The following is a 21481-nucleotide window of genomic DNA, read 5'->3' on the forward strand; positions in this document are numbered from 1 at the left end:
TGGGGTTGGTCTCTTCTTCCATGAAACAAGTGATAGAAGGAGGCAAAATGGCCTCAGGTTGCCCCAGGGGAGGTTTAGGCTGGCCACGAGGAATAGTTTCTTCTCCCAGAGAGTTCTCAAGGTTGTTTGCACCCAGTGGGTCATCAAGAGCTGGATGCATTTGCTTGGGAACCACCTGGACTCAAATCACAGAGTAGTGGAGTTGGAAGGGACCTCTGGAGATTGAGTCCACCCCCCTGCTACAGCAGGTTCACCTAGAGAAGGTTACACAGGATGGCACTTGGGTGGGCTTTGAATGTCTCCAGAGATGGAGACTCCATCCCTCTGGGCAGCCTGCTGCAGCGTTCCATCACCCTTCAATTAAAGAAGTTCTTCTTCATGTTCAGATGGAACTTCTGACAGTCAAGTTTGTGCCCCTTTGCCCTTCTCCTGTCACTGGGCACCACTGAACACAGCCTGGTTTCACCCTCCCACCACCCAGCCTTGAAGTATTGAGCAGCAGTGATCAGATCCCCCCTCAGGCTGCTCCCCTGCTCCCCTCCATGCTCAAAAGGTTCAAGTCCCTCAGCCTTTCCTCTCCAGAGATGTCCCAGTGCCCTCAGCATCTCTCCAGCCCTTTGCTCTGCCTTCCAAAGCAGTTCCCTGTCCTGGGGAGCCCCAAACTGGGCAGTGCTGCAGATGAGGCCTCCCCAGTCCCCTTGGTGGTACATCCCTGGTACACCTCTGCCTTACCCTCTCCCTGTGGCTTCTCTGAGTAGAGAGACAACCATGGGATGAGGTTTGCAGAGGGCACCATTTGGATGTGGGTCTATAGAGGCAGAAGGAGCTGTTGTGATGCAGCAGATGGTGCATGGATGTGGGCCTTGAGTGGCCACAAGCAGGCCAAAGGTGCTGCAACACCAAGGGGTCTGTGCCTGGTGGTGTCAGAGTCTTAGCAGGAGCTTTGCTTTGTATCTCCTTTGCTGAATGGTGGCCACACAAGAGTGCAGGTTGGAAAGGATCTCTGGAGACCTCTGGTCTTACTCTAGACCCTGTTGTTCCTGGCCCTGTCCAGTGGAGCTGTGCCAATCCCCGAGCATGGAGATCCCAACACCTTTCTCACCTCTGCTCTGATATTTGAGCATCCTCATGGGGGGAAGGAGCATTTTGTGCTACCCAATGGGAGTGTGCCAGGGTGTACCCTGTGCCTGTTTCCTCATGTCCTTGTGATGTCCTTTCATCTCCTGAGGAGGGAGGTGGTGGAGTCAGCATCCTGGAGGTGTCCAAACAATGTGTGGCCCCTGGGGCCATGGTTTAGTGGGCATGGTGGTGTTGGGTTGGTGCTTGTGTTATAAATTGAGAATGACTCAAAATCAAAGTGTCCAGATTACCAATTTATTCAATTAGGCAAGTAGAATATGAGCAAAGTTACACCGCTGGACGACAGGGGAGTCACCGCTCCGCCAACTGCCGTGTCAAGTCTCTTCATTAGCCTATATTTATACTGTGTTGTCTGCATTGTTCCACCCTGCAAAGTACATAAATCCATCCTTTCTGCGCATGTTCCTTCTTTTGGGTTAGGGTCTGCCTTCCCTTCTGGTGGTCGTTGAGGATGAAGTAAGCAGTCCTCCTCAGGTGTCCTCTGGTTAACCTGTCTCCATATATGGACTTCCTTTGGCTGGTTAATGTCCCGAATCCCACTTCTCAAAATTAAAGCTTAGTCCTTGGAACATGACTGATTAATGTCCGAGTCCCACATGTGACATGTTCTCTCTTAGCTCAAAATTAAGGATGCACCTAAAGCTTAGTCCTTGGAATATGACTGATTAATGTCCCGAGTCCCACATGTGGCATGTGCTCTCTTATCTCAAGATTAAGAATGTACCTAAAGCTTAGTCCTTGAAATTTTTAGCAATTAGCTAGCTTATTCTTTGCACATTACCATATATAGCATGACCTCTGCAGTTAGGCATATTTCCTGATTTGCAACAGCTGTACCTACACTGCCGTTTGCAGCTAGGCATACTTAACACTCTATTAAAATGTTTCTTTATTAAACAATTACAATTACCTATTACAATCCCCCCTTTTTCTTTTTCTCATTTGTTTATTAAAGAAACCTATTTACATTCCTGCTTCTGATTCATTGTAAGACTCTTCTGATGTGGGTACAGTATTATTACCTGTGTCTCTGCTCAAAGCTAAGATAAACAGTTTAGCAGTATCAAAGCGATTTTTAACTAAGCTTGTAATATATTTCAGGATACATGGCCCAAATACTAGTACCATAATAATTACAATAATTGGTCCTGCTAGTGTGGATAGGATGTTTGTGATTCATGGAGATGTGTTGAACCAATTTTCATGCCATGATTTTCCATCACCCCTTTCCTTTTTACATTGCTCTAATCGTTTCTGTAACTCATTCATTGAATCTATTACCACTCCGGTATGATCTACTTAAGAACAACATTCCTCCTTTAAGGCTACACACAGGCCACCTTCTTTTAATAGTACCAAATCCAGTCCTTGTTGATTCTGCAATGCCACTTCGGATGGTGATTTTACTGAGGTAGCTAGCTTCTTTATGTCCTCTTCTAATCGGTTAAGATCCTCATCCACAGCCAATTGTAATGATTTTATTTCCTGACTTTTCACTATTAAAGCAATTCCAGTTCCTGCTCCCACTGTTGGGGCTATCCAGATGAATGAATAAATGCAGAAAATGATTAAACCTTTCTTAAGTTTTGAGTTACTTTGCTTACCAGTCCTTAGGAAGTTCTGCCAGAACTTTCTTTTTATTCCAAGTCTCCCCTTGGATCCTCCTCTGCCTCGCTCGTCGACTTGGTTGCAGCAAGCCACGAGGCGTTCCATCTTCTTGGCAGCAAGAGTCATCCACTCGGAGCACTTTACCCTTTTTATTCAGTCATCTGAGGTATGCTGGCCAAGCCTTCGCTTTGACCATATACTCAGTACATCCAGCGGCTAGAGCTTCCGTTCGGCACTGAACCTGAGCTAATTCAATCACAAATGGTATAGATTCTCGTGGGCTAAAACAATAAAAGTTTGGGTTTACTCCAAAGGTTTCGTAAACCCAATGTAGCGGGTCCCACAATGAAGTGGGATCTCTAGATTCTAGGCATTGCAGAGTTTGATATGTGATTTCTCTCTCTTCCTTATAACAAATGTCACATACTCCCCTAGGGGGAAATCCGTCTCTACAATGAGCCCACCATTTTTCTCGACACTTTTTGCATTTAAAACAAACAAATGGATAGCATATGCACCCTGGTTTTCCACAAAAGATCAATACATCTATATTACATATAACTGTAGTGGGGTCCTTGGTGAATCTAACACATTTGTCATATAATGCCCAATCCCTTTCACTATTATCTTGGTTCATGAACACACACTGTATCCACACATTAGAATTTTCCACAAATAAAATACTAACAAGGAAAGTAAGACAGCTATTGAAAACGCTATTGTAAGTTGTACTCCTAAAGGCAAAGAACGAAATTGGTCAAAAACGTATTCAAGAGGATCTATAATCATATCTCATCTCTTCAAGATTATTCTGGTGTCGCCAGGAACACTGGTTATCTTCCACTGGGGTGGCACCGGTCCCTTAATTCGGCTGGCATGCGTCCATCCACGTTCAGCAGTTCGGACCGCTGTTTCTGTAGTGAGCAACACAAGATAAGGTCCTTCCCATTTAGGTTTCAAAGTTTCTTCATTCCAGGTTTTAATCATCACCCATTCACCTGGTGTAATATTATGTATTTTCAAATTCAATGGTGGTCTCTGGACAATCAATCCCTTTTTCCACAACATTTCCCTATGTTCAGCCAATTTTGATATATATTCTTGTAATTTTTGGTCCCTTATTAATACATTATCCTGAGGATTCTCAATCCTATAAGGCATCCCATATAACATTTTGAATGATGATACCCCCAGATCCATCCTTGGTCTTGTTCTCCAAATCAACAATGCCACTGGTAAACACTACCCATGATAACCTTGTTTCTACCATCAATTTAGTCAAAGTACTTTTAATTTCTGCATTCATTCTTTCTACCTTTCCCGAGCTTTGTGGATGCCATGGAGTATGGTAGTCCCATTTAATCCCTAATACTTCGACCAATTCTCCAATAATTTTTGAAATAAAATGAGGTCCCTTATCTGAGTCAATAATTAGAGGTACCCCATATCTTGGTATGATGTTTTCAAGTAATATTTTAATTACCTGATTTGCAGTAGCTCTAGCAGTTGGAAATGCTTCTACATAATTTGTCAGATGGTCCACTATTACCAATAAATATTTATATCTTCCAACTTTAGGTAATTCAGTAAAATCAATTTGTATATTTGAGAAGGGTCGGTAGGCAGGGGGTCTCCCGCCAAGGGGCTTCTGTTGTTTACGGCTATGATTTACTTTGAGACAGGTTTCACAGGGAAGTATCACACCTTTTGCCAAGTTGTGGACTCCTACACATGTATATTGTTGCTCAAAATGGTCCACCAAAGCTTGGGCTCCCCAATGAGTCTTCTCACGTATTCTACTAAGTATATCTACAGCTAGTCCCTTGGGTAAAACTTCCCGCCCGTCTGGCAGTACAAATTTGCCGTCTTTTTCTACTACCCCCATTTGTTTTAGTTTTTCCTTTTCGTTTAGATCAAAACTCTTTCCATAGTTCTTGTTTTGTATGGCCATTGTCAATATAACGTGTATATTCCCAGCTGCTTTCTTTGCTTCTGTATCAGCCATGTTATTTCCTCTAATCTGATAATTAGTTCCCCTTTGGTGACCTTTTACATGCACAATTGCTATTTTCTGCGTTCCTTTTAATGCTCCCAAAACTCTCTTAACTAATTCCTGATGAATCAATCCTTTTCCTTGTGAGTTTATAAAACCTCTTTCTTCCCAGATTTTTCCAAACGTGTACTACTCCAAAGGCATACTTAGAATCAGTATATATGGTTCCCTCTTTCCCTTTTAAGTGTTCTAAGGCTTTCCATAGGGCATATAGTTCACAGGCTTGCGCCGACCAACTAGCACTTAAGGGTCCCGATTCCTTAAGTTTGAATTCTCCTTTAAGCAACTGGACAATGGCATATCCTGATACTCTTTTCCCTTCTACAATCCGGGATGATCCATCCACAAAAAGAATTTCTCCCTTGTCAAGTTCTTCTTCTTCTAAGTCAGGTCTTATCCTAGTTTGTTGCTCAATAGTTTGTAAACAATCATGGACCAATGTTTCTTCTTTTCCTGGGTACAAGAATTCGGCAGGGTTAACAGCAGCAGTTGATTTTAGATTTAACCTGGGGGATTCTATCAAGATTCCTTCATATTTCAGAAGCCTGCTATCTGTCAACCACTTTTCAGCTTTCAGTTGCAATACTCCCCTGATGTTATGGGGGGCATATAAAATGACTTCTCCCCCAAAGGTAATTTTGTTAGTCTCTTGCAACTATAATTTGTAAACAACTGGGCCAGCCCCGACTCACGGAGTCTAACACTTTTGAGAGGTATGCTGCTGGTTTCTTTTGTCCAGCCCATTCCTGAGTCAATACCCCTAGAGCCGTTCCTTCACTTACATTCACAAACAGATGAAACGGCCGCTTTAAGTCTGGTAAGACTGGAGCCTGACTCAATTCTATTTTTAACTGTCGTATCTTATCTCTCTCTTCTGTGTTCCAGCGAGGTAATTTATCCTCACTTAATTAGAAATTTCACATCCCCGGGGGAGGGTTTGGATTGTTGATTTTTCAGCTCCAATGTCTACTAAGAGTGTAAATTCTTGCTTTTGAGGACCTATTTTGATCTTTATCAAGGGCTCCTGATGACTCCGGTCCCCTAAAAGATAGAGCCCCTGACTTCCCTATTCTATTTTCTGCATCTCCTCATCTTTAATCCTTTCTCTGCAGTTTCGCTTAATATGTCCTTTCTTATTACAGTAGTAACAAGTTACTAATTCTCTTTTCTTCACTTCCTCATCTGAATTTCTCATCCTGGCTCCTACCGTTTTTCGCTCAGGGGTTTTATTGCCCCTATTTCCTTCTCTGACTGCAGCTGCCATCAACTTAACCTGTCTTTTCTGACTTTCTTCTTCTCTCCTAACGTACACTTTCTGTGCTTCCCTCAAAAGTTCATCTAAACCTTTATCCTGCCAATCTTCTAACTTCTCAATTTTTCTCCTAATATCCTCCCATGATTTAACTACGAACTGAGTTTTCAGCAGGGCTTGTCCAATTGGATTATCAGGATCCACTCCTGAATACAACTGCAATGCTTTTCTTAATCTTTCCAACCATTCGGTTGGACTTTTATCTTTCTTCTATCTTTCATTGCATGCTTTATTAATATTTTGGCCCTGCGGCACAGCTTCCCTAATTCCCTGGATTATAATAGTTCTTAAATCTTACATGTGGGTCCTATGTAATGGATCCTGGTTATTCCAATTCGGCCGTTGTAGTGGCCACTTAGTGTCTGCTTGAGGTTCCTGGGCATGTTGGGCATCCCAAATCCTCATACCAGTTCTTCTGATCATGTCTTTTTCTTCTGTTGTAAATAACTGACTAATTATAGACTGCATCTCATCTCAAGTATAAAGATTAGGACCTAGGAATTGATCCAATCTCTCTGCTACTCCTAATGGGTCTTTAATTAGTTTACCCATTTCATTTTTCTTAAAATCTCTCAGGTCCCCTGAATTCAGAGGTACAGAAATGTACCCTATTGTTGGTTGAGGTCCTCCCATAGGCATTTCCCTTAAAGGGTATTGCACGGCATCTTTCTGGCTTCTAGTTCGTCGTCTGGGAGGAGTAGGGGTTTCAGTTAACTTAATTGTTGATGTGGAGCCAGAGCTTTCTTTTCCTCCTTTTTATTGCCTGTTTCCTTTAAGGGGAATAATGAGGCAGTTGGTCCTGGTGTTTTTATCCAAACTTCTGCATACTGACTTTCTTCTGGATTAAAGGGTCATTTATTATTGACTCAAATATTCAATTTTTCTCTGACCCAATCCTCTGAGGACCCAAAAGTTGGCCAGAACACATTCTTACTAATCTCTTTCCCCCCCCATATCCTTGTACAAAAGGGGGTTTCCTTGGGCAGCAAGCCCATGGGATCAGAGGACTTGCCCCCCCCTTGCTCCCATCTTCCGGAGTACCAATAGTCACACACACACTCGCTCCCCTTATTCCTGGCCCAGTCCCTCGCGGGATATGGGAACCGCAGTACTAAAGGGTCCGCACTTCGCTTGGGTTGGTGCCGAGCTGCCAGCCCCCCTCTCAGTTGCTGTACTCCGGGAACACACAATCCCACCCGAACGGTTCCCCTGCAACCCTTGTGCAGTATACTCACGTGTCCTGCGTCTTCATCCGGGCTCCGGGAACACCCAATCCCGCCCGAACGGTACCCCTGCAACCCCTGTGCAGTATACTCACGCGTCCTGCGTCTTCATCTGGGCTCCGGGAACACACAATCCCGCCCGAACGGTACCCCTGCAACCCTTGTGCAGTATACTCACGCGTCCTGCGTCTTCATCCGGGCTCCGGGAACACACAATCCCGCCCGAACGGTACCCCTGCAACCCTTGTGCAGTATACTCACACGTCCTGCATCTTCTTCCGGGCTCCAGGAACACACAATCCCGCCCGAACGGTACCCCTGCAACCCTTGTGCAGTATACTCACGCGTCCTGCGTCTTCATCCGGGCTCCGGGAACACACAATCCCGCCCGAACGGTACCCCTGCAACCCCTGTGCAGTATACTCACGCGTCCTGCGTCTTCGTCCGGACTTCTGTGCACAAAAATTTATGGGATTGACCGGTTTTCCACTTTGCTCAATATTCTGTTTTAGGTTCGTTGGTCAGGTTGAAGCAAATTCTCTTCCCTCTAGCAGGACCTCGGGTTAAGCCCGAGAGGTGCCTTCCCACAGAGTCAGAGACTGCCTTCCCTGATCCGAGTCACGGCACCAATTGTTATAAATTGAGAATGACTCAAAATCAAAGTGTCCAGATTAACCAATTTATTCAATTAGGCAAGTAGAATATGAGCAAAGTTACAGCGCTGGACGACAGGGGAGTCACCGCTCCGCCAACTGCCGTGTCAAGTCTCTTAATTAGCCTATATTTATACTGTGTTGTCTGCGTTGTTCCACCCTGCAAATTACATAAACCCATCCTTTCTGCGCATGTTCCTTCTTTTGGGTTAGGGTCTTCCTTCCCTTCTGGTGGTCGTTGAGGATGAAGTAAGCAGTCCTCCTCAGGTGTCCTCTGGTTAACCCATCTCCATATATGGACTTCCTTTGGCTGGTTAATGTCCCGAATCCCACTTCTCAAAATTAAAGCTTAGTCCTTGGAACATGACTGATTAATGTCCGAGTCCCACATGTGGCATGTTTTATCTCAAAATTAAGGATGTACCTAAAGCTTAGTCCTTGGAATATGACTGATTAATGTCCCGAGTCCCACATGTGGCATGTTCTCTCTTATCTCAAGATTAAGAATGTACCTAAAGCTTAGTCCTTGAAATTTTTAGCAATTAGCTAGCTTATTCTTTGCACATTACCATATATAGCATGACCTCTGCAGTTAGGCATATTTCCTGATTTGCAACAGCTGTACCTACACTGCCGTTTGCAGCTAGGCATACTTAACACTCTATTAAAATGTTTCTTTATTAAACAATTACAATTACCTATTACACTTGGAGTTGATGATCTTGGAGGTGTCTTGCAGCAGAGTGACAGAATGGTAGGGGTTGGAAGGCAGCTCTGGAGATCACTAAGTTCAAACCCCTCTCTAAAGGCAGTGTCACCTAGAGAAGGTGACACAGGAAGACATCCAGGCAGGGTTTGAATGTCTGCAGAGACAGAGACTCCACCACCTCTCTGGGCAGCCTGCTCCAGGGCTCCAGCACCCCTAGGTTCAAAGAAGGTCCTCCTCATCTTCAGGGGATTTCTGTACCTCAGCTCTGGGTGAGGAGATGTTTTCTTTCTCCTCACAGGCTCTCTTACACCCCCACAGCCTCTCCCACTGCTCCCTGTGCTGCTCCCAGTCATCCTTGCAGCCTTGGCACTGTTCTGTGGGGCTTTTCTGTACAAGACCAAGCGACGGCAGCGGTAGATGCGAAGCAGAAGCTTCTAACAACCCCCTAGGGGAGTTCTGCTGCTGGAGAAGAGGACATCAGCGTCTGCAGAAGGAGTGTGGTTGGAAACCAGCTCTGTTCAAAGCAGCCACATCAGCAGAGCTGGGGCAGGAAGTTTGCTTCTGCCTGGGGCTGGTGCTGGAAGGAGTTTCCTTTCCTGCTGTGACCTCCACCCATCCCTTGCTCCTCTTTCTGACCACTCTTCCCCTTTCCCTTTGACACCATGAGCCAGCAATGTGCTCTTGTGGCTTATACATGTCCTGCCTTGCCTAGACATGTTTTTTTGCTCCACCAGAGTGGCAAGCATGGGAAACAGACACAAAAGAACCTGGAGCCACTGTGTTTGGCCTGCCCAGGGTCCTGTGGTGTAAGGTGCACACTTGGCTTGTGCCTGCCTAGTGCAAGGCCTGTGCTTTGCCCAAATTGGGTAAAAGTGAGCCTGTGGCTTTGCCTAATAGGATATGGTTTGGCTAACTGCCATCCTGATTGGCTGTTCTGTGTCCAAAGGGCAATTAATCTCTGCTCACATTGACAAAAGGAGATAGGCAGGTGAGCAACCTGCTTTGCTTCCCTGCTCTTTGCTGTGCTTCTCTGCTATGCTCAGCCATGCTGCTATTGCACTTGAAGGACCTGCTTAGAATTCCTGGTCACATACACAGATTGTCCAGAAGAAGCCAGGAGACAAGGTCAGAGATTGTCTGCGTCCTGTCCCCAGGAGCCAGGAAGATTCAAGTCTCAACATCCAACAAGACAGAGTCCCCTGAGAGCATTTGGGCGCTGTCTGGACTGTGGCTACCCTCTTGAGTGGGTGATAATAATTTGTGAGTAAATGCTTAAAAACCTCTTTGTAATTCTCCAGTGCCTTCTGCCATAGAGCAGAAAGAGCTCCCTGAGCCCATCTACGGGGCAGGTGCCATATGGACTGTGGGAACCTTCTCTTCCAGTTCAGTTCATGTTCCTAGGCTTTGCTGGTTATTCCTAGGTCTGGATATTATCCAGAGGATGTTTCAGTGGCTGTGTAAGAAACAAGATATTGTTAAAATGAGTGGTTGGGGTTGGCAGAGTTCTGAATACCAAAATAAACAACATTAATTTTGGAAAAGATCATCTTGCATTAATTAATTTTCCCCTCTGCAACAACCATGAGCCAGCAGTGTGCTCTGGTGGCCAGGAGGGGCAGTGCTGTTCTGGGGTGGATCAGAAGGGCTGTAGGTTGTGAGGGAGTTTCAGAATCGTGGAATGGGTTAAGTTGGAAGGGACCTCAAGAGTCATCCAGTTCCAAGCCCCTGCCATAGGCAGGGACACCTCCCAATGGAACAGGTTGCTCAAGGCCTCATCCAACCTGACCTTGAACACTTTCAGGGAGGGATCATCCACAGCCTCCCTGTGCAACCTGTTCCTGTGTCTCACCACCCTCACTGTGAAGCACTTCTTCCTAACATCCAATTTAAATGTGCCCTCTGCAAGTTTAAACCCATCCCCCCTTGTCCTGTCATTACAAGACCTTGTCAGTAATCCCTCCCCAGCCTTCCTGTAGGCTCCCTTCAGATACTGGAAGGCCAATCCAAGATCTCCTTGAAGCCTTCTCTTCTCCTGGCTGAAGAGCCCAACTCTCTCAGCCTGTCATTATAGCAGAGCTGCTACAGCCCTCTGAGCATCTTTGTGGCCTCCTCTCAACTCACTCCAACAGTTCCCTGTCTTTGTTGCATTGAGAGCTCCAGAACTGTACACACAGAGAGGTTCTCCTGCCCCTTTACTCTGCCTTTGTGAGGCTGCATCTGGAGTACTGTGTCCAGTTCTGTGCCCCACAGTTCAAGAGAGTCATAGAACTGCTTGAAAGATTCCAGTGCAGAGCCAGGAGTGGAACATCTCTCTTACGAGGACACCCTGAGGCATCTGGGGGTCTGCTGCTAGGAGAGGAGGAGCCTGAGAAGTGACTTCATGGATGTTTATAAAGATGTAAAGGTTAGTGCCAGGAGTCTGGAGCCAGGCACTACTCAGTGATGCCCAATGACAGCACAAAGGGCAAAGCTGAGGCATAGGAAGCTTCATGGAAACATGAGGATTTTTTAACCTGTGAGGGTGACAGAAGACTGCAGCGGGCGGTGCCCAGGGGAGTTGTGGAGTCTCCCTCTCTGCAGATATTCAAACCCTGCCTGGATGTGTTCCTGTGTGATTTCCTCTGGGTGATCCTGCCCTGGCCGGGGGGGTGGACTGGATGAGCTTTGGAGGTCACTTCTAGCCCCTGACCTTCTGTGGTTCTGGTTCTGGATGCTCTCAAGAGGTAGGATGAGCCTTGGAGCCTCCTCAGACACTGCCTGTGCTGCCTGCCCATCAGCCAGGAACTCTGAGCACAGGATGGCTCTGGGGGTTCCCAGCTCCCAGTTGGCAAGGGATGTCCTCCCTTTGAGCTGAGGGGTGAGGACTGAGCAGGACTTGGATCTGCTCCTGAAGTTGTAGGGCTGTGGAGGAGATTCTTGGGAAGTGCTGTTGAGGGGTTGGGGCTGTCCCTGGTGAACATCCTGACGCTGTCTTGTTGGACATCTGTTGTGTGGAGAGGTGCAGGTGTGGGGCAAAAGCAGGCTTAAGGGTGGTGTGTGGAGCAAAGGCTAACTCGAGGGTGGTGTGTGGAGCAAAGGCTAACTCGAGGGTGGTGTGTGGAGCAAATTCTGGCTGAAGGGTGCTGCGTGGAGCAGAGGTTGGCTCAAGGGTGGTGTCTGCAGAGCAGGCTTCATGTCTGAGTGCTCGCAGGGGTGATGCTGTCGCACTCTGTGCTGCCACCATCGCTGGCCCAGCCAAAGCTGTCTGCAAGGGAGTGAGCATCCCCAGCTGGCCTTGGTAAAAAGGAGAGAGCTGAGGCCCTGAGGAGCAAACCCACCTGACCCATCCTGGCCTGCAGGGTTCATGTGCATGGAGGAGCTGCAGGTCTCCTACACCTCCATCTCCACGCCTGAGGAAGAGCAAGTGGCAGCCAAGGTGGCTCCTGCTGGAGATGCCAAGAACAAGAGAGCTCAGCAGAGCTTGTGACCAGCCCCTGGATAAACTGCAGTGCTGCAGCTCTGCCACACAGCTCTCTCTCACCAAGGGCCCCAGACCACCTCATCTCCACAGAGCTGGGTCACTGGATCCACCACTCAGCTCCATGCCCAGCTTGGGTGGTGTTGCGGATGGGAAAGTTTGTTTGGGGGGGAGGTTTGGAGGAAATGATATGCGAGGCCGATGTTTATAAAAGGTATAAATGATTTAATATTATATACACCAGAAATCCCCTTCCCCAAACTAATTTACAATTATCCCACGTAAGTTCTTTCTATGCAGTTTGCGAATTAAATCACAGAATGATTTATGTACAAGAAATCAGGAATTTAGCAACAGTTTATAAAAGAATTTAGAGTGAGAGTCTGTGGCTTGAAAATGCCAGGATTTAGGGAGAGAGTCTGTGATTTTTTTAGAGAGTTCACTGAAGCTTGAGAGATTATTCAGTCTTTAAATTAAGTTCTTGTCAGTTACTCACTGTCCCAAATGTAGTTCAGAAAAGTTTCAAAGTCTTTATGGATTTTAAGGCGCGTTGTCTGAGGCTCCATGGGTCAGGTTGAGCTGAATGCTGACTCCCGGGGCTTGTAAGGATCGGGCCCCTGCCTGGAACGGTGCCGTCTCGAGCTGGTTGTTTGCGATGCGAATGCCGCATGTGTGTGCGTGTGTAATCAGCGATCAGGGTATCGAACAAAAGAGGTGCAAGTAGAGCAGGGTAGAGAGCGAGGGGCCAGTTAAGTTAAGGTGCAAGAGGTGCAAGTGGGTATATTTTTTATAGTACTTTAGAAGAGGTGTGTTCTGCCAACTCAGGCAGACTTGCGTTAGCTTTACAGATTGGTACAAAGTTGTAATCAACTTATACAATTGGCTAATTCTCACCAAAAACAACTTATGGAACCCCCCAGGGGTCAGCCCCCAGCAGATGTTTGTCAGGTGGTCACCATGTCTGAGAATCCGAACCTTTTTTCCAAAACATAGCCATGTTTATGTCTTTTGTTTCTCCGAGGGAGAGATTCTCCCAAGGCCTGTACGTCTGCTGGTACAGCAGCTGTGTCAGTGCAAGCAGATAGAAAATATTGGTTTGACTTTTTCAATGGAAGGCCTCTGAGCCACAATTGTGTGTATAAATGAAAATTCTGCAATAGGGCAAAAGGGCTCTGCTCCCTTCCATGACAGGTGGTCACTCCGGAGTGACCCAGGGCTGCCTGCAGGAGGCATTTGGCACCTGGACAGCTAAAATTTCTCTCTTGAACTGTTATTTTTGGGTGCATTTGTGAAAATAAAAATGGTCTTTAAGGCTCCAGGAGTGGCTTGTCCTTGAAGACTTCAGTGATGGTTTGCTCTGGGAGAAGATTTGAGCTGTGGTTTGCTCTTGGAGGTTTGAGCTGTGGTTTCCTTTTGGAGGAAACTCAAGCAGTGGTTTGCTCTGGGAGGAGACTCGAGAAGAGGTTTTTCTCCACCTGTAGAGAGCAATGAGGCCTTCCCTCAGCCTCCTCTTCTCCAGGCTAAACATCTCCAGCTCCATCAGCTGCTCCTCCCCCCCAGCCCTGTTCTGCAGACCCTTCAGCAGCTTTATTGCCCCTTTATGGACCTGCTCCAGCACTTCAATGTCCTCCTTGGAGTGAGTGGCCAAAAACTTAACCCAAGCTATGGCCCCACCAGTACTGAGCACAGAGAAACAATCCCTGCCTTGCTCCTGCTGGCCACACCATTGCTGACCCACTCCAGGGTGCTGGTGCCCTTTTTGGCCACCTGGGCACTGCTGCTTCATCCTCAGCCAGCTGTCAGGCAGCACCCCCAGATCTTTCTCTGCTGGCTAATTTCCAGACACTGTCATGTCCCCCCCTGTAGCCCATGTCATCTCTGCACTCCATATACTCCCTGCACCCCCTACCCCTCTTTCCCCATGCCCCTACTGTGCCTCAAGCCTCCCATGCACCCCTGTATCCTTCCTTGTATCCCATGGCACTCTTTACCCCATGTCTCCATTGCACTTCATGTTCTCCCTCCACCCTGTGTCCTTCCTGCCCTTATGTCCTCACCTTACCCCCATATCTCCCACATCCCCTTTATCCCCCCTGTGCCCAATGTCCCCACACACACCCAGTGTCAGCACTGCACCCAGTGTCACCCCTACTTGCCATGTCACTCATGTCCTTCTCCTCATCCTCTGTGCATCCTGTGTCCCCCTGTACCCCACACTGTTGTAGGTTGAGGACCACAGAGAAATCCCTCAAGAGTACCAAGTGGTCTCCAGGGAGTGGACACAGAAAATTGCAGTCTTTGTTGTTCCATCCCATCCTGCATCTCCCTGTGTAAGGAGACACAATGGCTCCAGAACTGGACACAGTACTCCAGGTGGGGTCTCAGCAGAGTGGAGTAGAGGGGGAGAATCACCACCCTCGACCTGCTGGCCACACTTCTCCTAATGCAGCCCAGGATCTGGTTGGCCCTCCAGGCTGCAAGTGCACACTGCTGGCTCATGTTGAGCTTCTTGTCCAGCAGCACCCCCACTTGCAGTGTGCCTCCCAGCCGTGGCTTCCTGCTAAGGCCCCTGGTGCTGCCGAGAGGCCAAGGGAGCCTGGAGCCACAGCAAAGGCAACATTTACATTTTCCATGTCCCTTTCTGAGAATGGGAGGTGAGTAGCAGCCAGACATCTGCTGTGGCTTGGAAAACACAGATCAGCACTGAGGAGAAAAGCCACCCAAGGAGCTGGGGCCAGGCTGGCCACAGGGATGTGAAGAGCTGCAGCCTTGGAGGTGGCATTTGCCCCACATCCCATCCCAAGGCAAACTCCGTGGCCCCTGATGTGTTGTCTGGAACCCTTTGGCCCTTCTTGGCACTGTGAGTCACAGGAGCTATTGTAGACACCTGCCTCAGGATGAGAATGATCAGCAAAGCAGGCGTCCCACAGCTCCTGCTCCCTGCTAATGAATCCCTCTGGGTGTTGGCCTCCAGAGGCTTTTTGCCAACAGCCTGTGTGGCAATAGCATTGCCTCCATGGGGTATGTAGGGAAACTGAGACATGCTCCGTGCCTATCTCAGTGGTGGAGCTTGGGTTCACCTGCCTTTCCCTGCCCTATTCCTCCTTGGATGTGGAAGAGTGTCACGGAGGGGCATTCTGCCGCCTACACCGATGGTGGCAGAGAGGAGAAATTAATGAATGAGAGTGGACATTTATAACAATATATCTATTGATAGATATCTATATCTATCAATATTTCATCTCTCCCCACTCCCAACCACTGAACTTTAATATTAATATTTGTTCTGCATGGTTATGAAGACATTATAGGAATACATCAAACATTAACTATTATAACAACCAGCAAACATTCAAACTGTGAACAGAGAGAGCTTTCCCCACGGCTTAATGCCACTTGGGGTCTATTTACTATTTGCCCAGCAAGGGTGAGCTGAAAGCTGTTTTCTGCTTTATGGCAGGAGGCTCAGGGGTGACCTCATTGCTGTCTTCAACTACCTGGAGGGATATTGTAGCCAGGTGGGAGGTGGCCTCTTCTCCCAGGCAACCACCAATAGAACAAGGGGACACAGTCTCAAGCTGTGCCAAGGGAGGTCTAGGCTGGATGTTAGGAGGAAGTTCTTCACAGAGAGAGTGATTGGCATTGGAATGGGCTGCCCATGGAGGTGGTGGAGGCACTGTCCCTGGAGGTGTTCAAGCAAAGCCTGGATGAGGCACTTAGTGCCATGGTCTGGTTGACTGGATAGGGCTGGGTGCTAGGTTGGACTGGATGATCTCGGAGGTTGTTGCGGAGGACTTTGTCTGGGTTTTGGGGGGATGGAACATGAGGCTGAATTTTTGAAGGGTTTAAACAATTTAATATTATATACACCAGGAATTCCCCTTCCCCAAACTTATTTACAACTACCCCACACAAGTTCTTTGTATGCAGTTGTGAGATTATATTACAGAATGTCTATGCACAACAAATTGGGAAATTAGGAAAGGTTTGAAAGGATTAGGAAGAGAGTCTGTGGCATGAAAGTGCCACTGGTAGGCTATTGAGAGATTATTCTGGCTTAGATCGAGTTTCTCAGTTACTCACTGGTCAGAGTCAGTTTTGAAGGTCCCAAATATCATGGATTGGAACAATTCAGGGGTTGTTGGGGCGCGCTGTCTGAGCTTCCACGGGTATGGGCCAAGCTGGGTGCTGGCGTCCGGAGGCTGGTGGATCGGGGGACTGACGAGTCGACTCCATAGCTTCTGTGCATCGGTGCAGTGCGATCAGTGTGTGTGTGTGTGTGAATTTATTGGGGTAATGCAGTGTCTTATATAGTACTCAGAGGAGGTGTACCCAGCCAGAGTGGGGCTGGCACAAGTGGACAATACAGATTGGCTCAAAGTGATGTGTAAGGCACAGATAGGTTATTCCTTATCAAAACAACCTGTGGTTCCACCCCAGGGGGCTGGCAGGGTCAGCCCCCAGCAGATGTGCGGGGATTTCTCACAGTGCCTTCCAGCTCAAGGATCTTTTCCCATAACAAGGTCTCATGTTTACAGTTCATGCCCTGCTGCGGGAGAAATTCTCCCACAGCTGGGAACGGTGGCTGGGAAGGTGGCTGGTGCCATGGGCTTTTGACTCCACGATTGATGGTCCTTGGGCCACAATTCTGTCCAATGAGGGCTTGGCAACAGGCCAGTAAACACAGTCGTTTTGAGGCCTGTGCAACCCTCCACCACATAGGTCTCTTCCAACCTGGTTGATTCTACGATTCTATGATTCTATGATTCTACAGAGGCATTCAAGTATTTACTCAGAATTCTGATTAATCAACAACCACCCTCCAGGGCCACGCCACAGCCTATACGAATGTCCAATTCTCCAGGGTCTCTGCCTGTGGACTTTGAGGCTGGAATGGCAGTCTCTGACCTTATGCTGCTGGATCCTTCTGGATGCTCTGTCCAGGGAATTTGTAGGCAGGATCTCCAGGTGCAGAGGCAGGATTCAGTGCAGCCTGAGCACAGGTCTAACGCTGGCTCCTCAGGCTGATCGAATGCAGACAAGGGTCTGCTCCTGGCAGCCTGTGGCAATGGCACACACCAGGCAATCATATAAAGGCAGGCATAGGTGAGCTCTGCAAGGAAGTATGCAGGCAGGCAAGCAGGCAATGTGGGGCAGGCTGCATGTGAGCCTGTGTACCCCTATCTATTAAATGTGGGCCAAGAGTTAATGGTCTCATTGGCCACTGGAATGACCAATCAGGTTGGCAGTCAGCCAAACCTTACCATACTAGGCAAAAGCTGCAGGCCTGGACTCCAAATATAGGAATTATGTGGGTCTAGCACTAGGCAGGTGCAAGCTGGACGTGTGAGGGCTTACACAATCAGGTGTCCTGGACAACTGACTTCATGACCCTGGTCTGTTGTGCCCCTCTGTGCTCGTTCACCCCTGGTGCAGGCAGAGAGACATGTCCAGGCAGGGCAAGGAATAGATAAGCCTGCATTTGGGCCTCTAGGTCCTCCACAACACCACCCTGAAAGGGGGAGTGCAAAAAGAAAACCTCATATATTTTGAAATTTTTATAACTGCTCTCTTATGGATAACAGCTCCTGATCATCAGAGGCTTTAATGCCAAGGATTCTTCTGAGAAAAGAGAGAGAAGGAAAAATTGGAACATTTTCTGGTCACATCATACAGAGAGATTCAACCCTAGAGAAGGCTGATAGGGCCTAGGGAATCAGTGTGTTTGTGATTGTTCATGCATGTTCACAGGCTTCTGATGGATACCAGCACAGAGGGCAGATACTCTTAAGAACTTGAAAGGAATGCTGGGATAAGAGTTGTGTTTGCATAGGTCCTCTAGTTATGCAGCAAAGCAGATCTGGAGCATGGCAAGGCAGAGCTTGACGAGGCAGAGCAAAGCACTCTGAGGCAGAGCAGGTTGTTGTACCTCACCCATATCTATAATCAACCACCCAAGTGTGATGGCTCCATCTGGCCACAGAGATTAGCCAATCAGAATGGCACTTTGCGAATGTCATGTTAGGTGACAGCAGGAGAATGGTTGATCCTTATTTGGGCAAACACAGGCCATGCACCAACAAGTCTGTGCACCTTGTTTCTCCCCAAAGCACTCTGGGTGTCTCCAGGCCTTTTGTCTTCTTTGCTGTGTTGCTGCCCACTTCAGCAGAGAGGGAAGTGGATCATGGGGTCATGTCTGGACAAGCCAGGACATCTCTTAGGCCTATATTGCCCTTCCACAACAATTGGGAATGTGCCTGTGATGTCAGAGGTGCCTGAGCAGACCAGGAGAGACACATCTTGTGTTGGTGCATTTGAGGTCACAGGTGCCTGGAACGTGGTAGACCAGGAGGATGCAGCTCTGCTGTGTAGGTGTTTGCAAGGTCACCTGTGACAAGTCAGCAGACAGTGCAGGATCAGGCCCATGGTGCCTGCTGGCCTAGTATCTGAGCAGACAAGAGCAGGGCCATGGGGTGTGTGGTGTCTTGTGGGGTCACTGGTGCCTGAGCAGCTGCTGGGTTAAGAGCAGAACAAGAGCTACTGCAGGTATTTGTGAGGTCACTGGTGCCTGAATAGCTGAGGGGCCAGGAGCAGGCTCAGGGCAGGTTTAGGTGCTCTGACATCAGCTGTGTCTGAGTGTTGCATAGGCCAGGAGCAGGCCCCTGGCTTGTAAATGCCCATCTGGTGATGTCACCAGTGCTGGAGTAGCTGTTCAGGCAGGAGCAGGCACAGGGCTGCTGTGGGGGCTGCTGTCACCAACAGAACATTCAGAGATCTCTCAAAGTGTCCCCTGGGGAGAACCACAAATGGCAGCAGCTCAGGCTGTGCATGGCCCTGTGAGACAGTGAGTGCAGAGGACATGGCAGCAAAAGTCAGAGGGTGTGAGGTCACTGTCAGGACAAGTGCTGAGCATGCAGTGGGTGGCAGCAGGAGCTGTGAGGTCATGTCCCTAGTGGTGGTGTGTAGCTGTGGGGCTGGGTACAGAGCAGAAAGGAGCCACCATGCTGTCACCAGGGTGGTCAGGAGCTGCCTGTGTCTGTGAGGCTAAAGGAGCATCCCCTACAGCCCTGGCTGCAGTAGTCAGGGTTGGGGTGGCTCAGGGGTACAGCAGGGATGTTCCTGGGCAGAGTGCCAGGAGGAAACCACAACTTCCTGCCTGGGTACCGCAGGGGGAGCGCAGGCAGCGCTGCGAGGTGACGTGGGCTGTGGTTTGTGCACCTGCAGCTCCAGCTCCTGATGTGCCTGTGGGGAATAACTGCCCCTTGGTGACATGCTGAGAGTCAGGCACAGGGCTGAGCCTCAGCCTGCAGGTCTGCTGCTGCCAGGGCAGGGGCATGTCCCAGCCCCAGATCCTGACAGGGTCTCCCTGTGGGGCTCTGTGCAAGGGATGTCCCAGCAGCACTCCTGGCATGGAGACCTTGCCCAGGACAAGGATCCTTCCCAGCTGCTGCAACCATCACAGTGGAGGCAGGAGCAAGGGCAGAGGCTGTTGCCTTCCCATCCTGACACAGACCCCACAGCAGCCCCACCTCCATGGTTCCCACAGCTCAGGAGCAGCTGGACACTTGCCCCTTGGCTTCTAGGATGAGGCCTGTGTAGGAGCTGCTGAGTGCTCCCAGTCCACACAGTGGGGTGCAAGGGGTGACAGAGCCATTTGCCCTGCACAGCCACACTGTCCCCGGACAATCCCCTGCCACAGCCTCCCTGACACCCACAGCAGGACACATCTGTCCCTCATATATGGTCATGAAGGGCGCTGGAGAAGCTCATTGGAGGGCTGGGCTGTGTCGGAGGGGAGCGAGCTGCCGATAGCGTCTGAAAAGTGCTGCTGCTTCGATTGGCTCCTCCTGCAGCTGCTTATCTGCCCCAGAGATAGTTCAGCCTCCCGCAGAGAGAGTTCACCCTCCCAGCATATTTCTTTGTGTGAGTTGCCAGGAGCTGTGCCAGCAGGGCAGGACTCTCAGGATGGGCACAGAAGGACTCCTGCTCGCTTGGCTTCTGTGGCTCAAGCTCTGGGTGCAGCTGTGCAGGGGTAAGTGCTGCTCCCCTTGTGCCATGGCCTGAGGAAGGTGGGCACCAGCATGGCCATTGGGGAAGGCCTGGGAATGAGGTTTCTTTGCATGTGCCAGTGGGGAGAAAAGCAGAAGGTGCTGCAATCAACCAAGTGTGTGCCTTGCCCTGTGCCTGGCTGGGAGAGGGAGCTGTGGGTCTGGGGCACAGGGCTGCACAGGGTGTGCTGGGTAGGAGAGGAGAGGGTTCACTGTGCAGGGCCAGACATCGTGTGAGTTTGAGCCTGGGCAGTGAATGCTGATTTGAGATGAGTTGCACAGCCTGTGGAGTAGGCAATGGCACTGTAGGTCTTGTGCTGGACACCCTCTGTTCCTTGAGCCTGTGAGGAGGAGAGGGAACCTCCCATCTCCCAAGGACAATGCAGGTTGTGGAGAGCTCCTATCTTGGTGACTTAGACAAATTCTGGGCATGGGGAACCTCCAGACCTGCAGTCTGCTGCTCTGAACTCTCCTGACCGTTCCCATGTCTGTGTTTGAAGGAGCTGCAGAGGTGAGGCTGGCAGATGGCGGCAGGCGCTGTGCTGGGAGACTGGAGGTGAAACACGAGGGACAGTGGGGGACTGTGTGTGATGACTACTGGGACATGAAGGATGCTGCAGTGGTTTGTAGACAGCTGCAATGTGGATCTGCTCTGGAAGTTCATTTCAGTCGACGCTTTGAGCCAGGGTCTGGCCCCATTTGGATGGATGATGTTAAGTGTGATGGCTCCGAGTCTGCCCTATCTGACTGCACACACAATGGATGGGGTGAGAACAACTGTGGTCATAATGAGGATGTTGGAGTGACCTGTTCAGGTACATGGATGGGAGGAGCCTGTTCCTCTCCCCTGTTACTGGGAAGGGGGTGGGCAGTTGGCTGTGCCCTGAGGGAAACAAGGGGGCAGTGGAGAAGGGCCCAATGTGGCTGGTGACACTGCTGAGCTGGGGCTGTCCTTGCAGCTTTCCCTGCACCCTGAGGAATGCCTGGTGGAAACTTGCACTGCCTGACCACCAGTGTGACTCAGACCACACTTGGTCAGTGTCAGGGGGTAGGAGATGAATGCCCACTTGCTCCTGAGGCCACTCACAGCCCAGGAATGGGCACATTTGGGTTGTCCCTTGATAGAAATGAGTCCGCAAAGAAGAGTGACAGCTCTAAGGGGAGAGTCACTGGGATCAGGCAGAAGAACAGGGTGGTCCAAGGCCACATCATCCCTCTTCCAGGGGCACACCCTGAGAGCCAGCACACAAGGATACAACCCTCTTCAGGCTGTGCTGA

The 21481-nt window shown here is 49.1% G+C and overlaps 1 protein-coding gene across 1 annotated transcript in view; it reads left to right on the top strand.

Moving 5' to 3' along the window:
- LOC135192796 (deleted in malignant brain tumors 1 protein-like) overlaps positions 1-10239 on the top strand; it is a 157323-nt gene extending 147084 nt beyond the window's left edge. Inside the window, 1 exon segment of the mRNA XM_064176179.1 lies at positions 8997-10239. Within this exon segment, the coding sequence (XP_064032249.1) occupies positions 8997-9115 (119 nt within the window). The 3' untranslated portion in view covers positions 9116-10239.
- The last annotated feature ends 11242 nt before the right edge of the window (positions 10240-21481 follow it).

Source organism: Pogoniulus pusillus, chromosome 44 (assembly GCF_015220805.1).
Source record: "Pogoniulus pusillus isolate bPogPus1 chromosome 44, bPogPus1.pri, whole genome shotgun sequence".
Classification (NCBI taxonomy): domain Eukaryota; kingdom Metazoa; phylum Chordata; class Aves; order Piciformes; family Lybiidae; genus Pogoniulus; species Pogoniulus pusillus.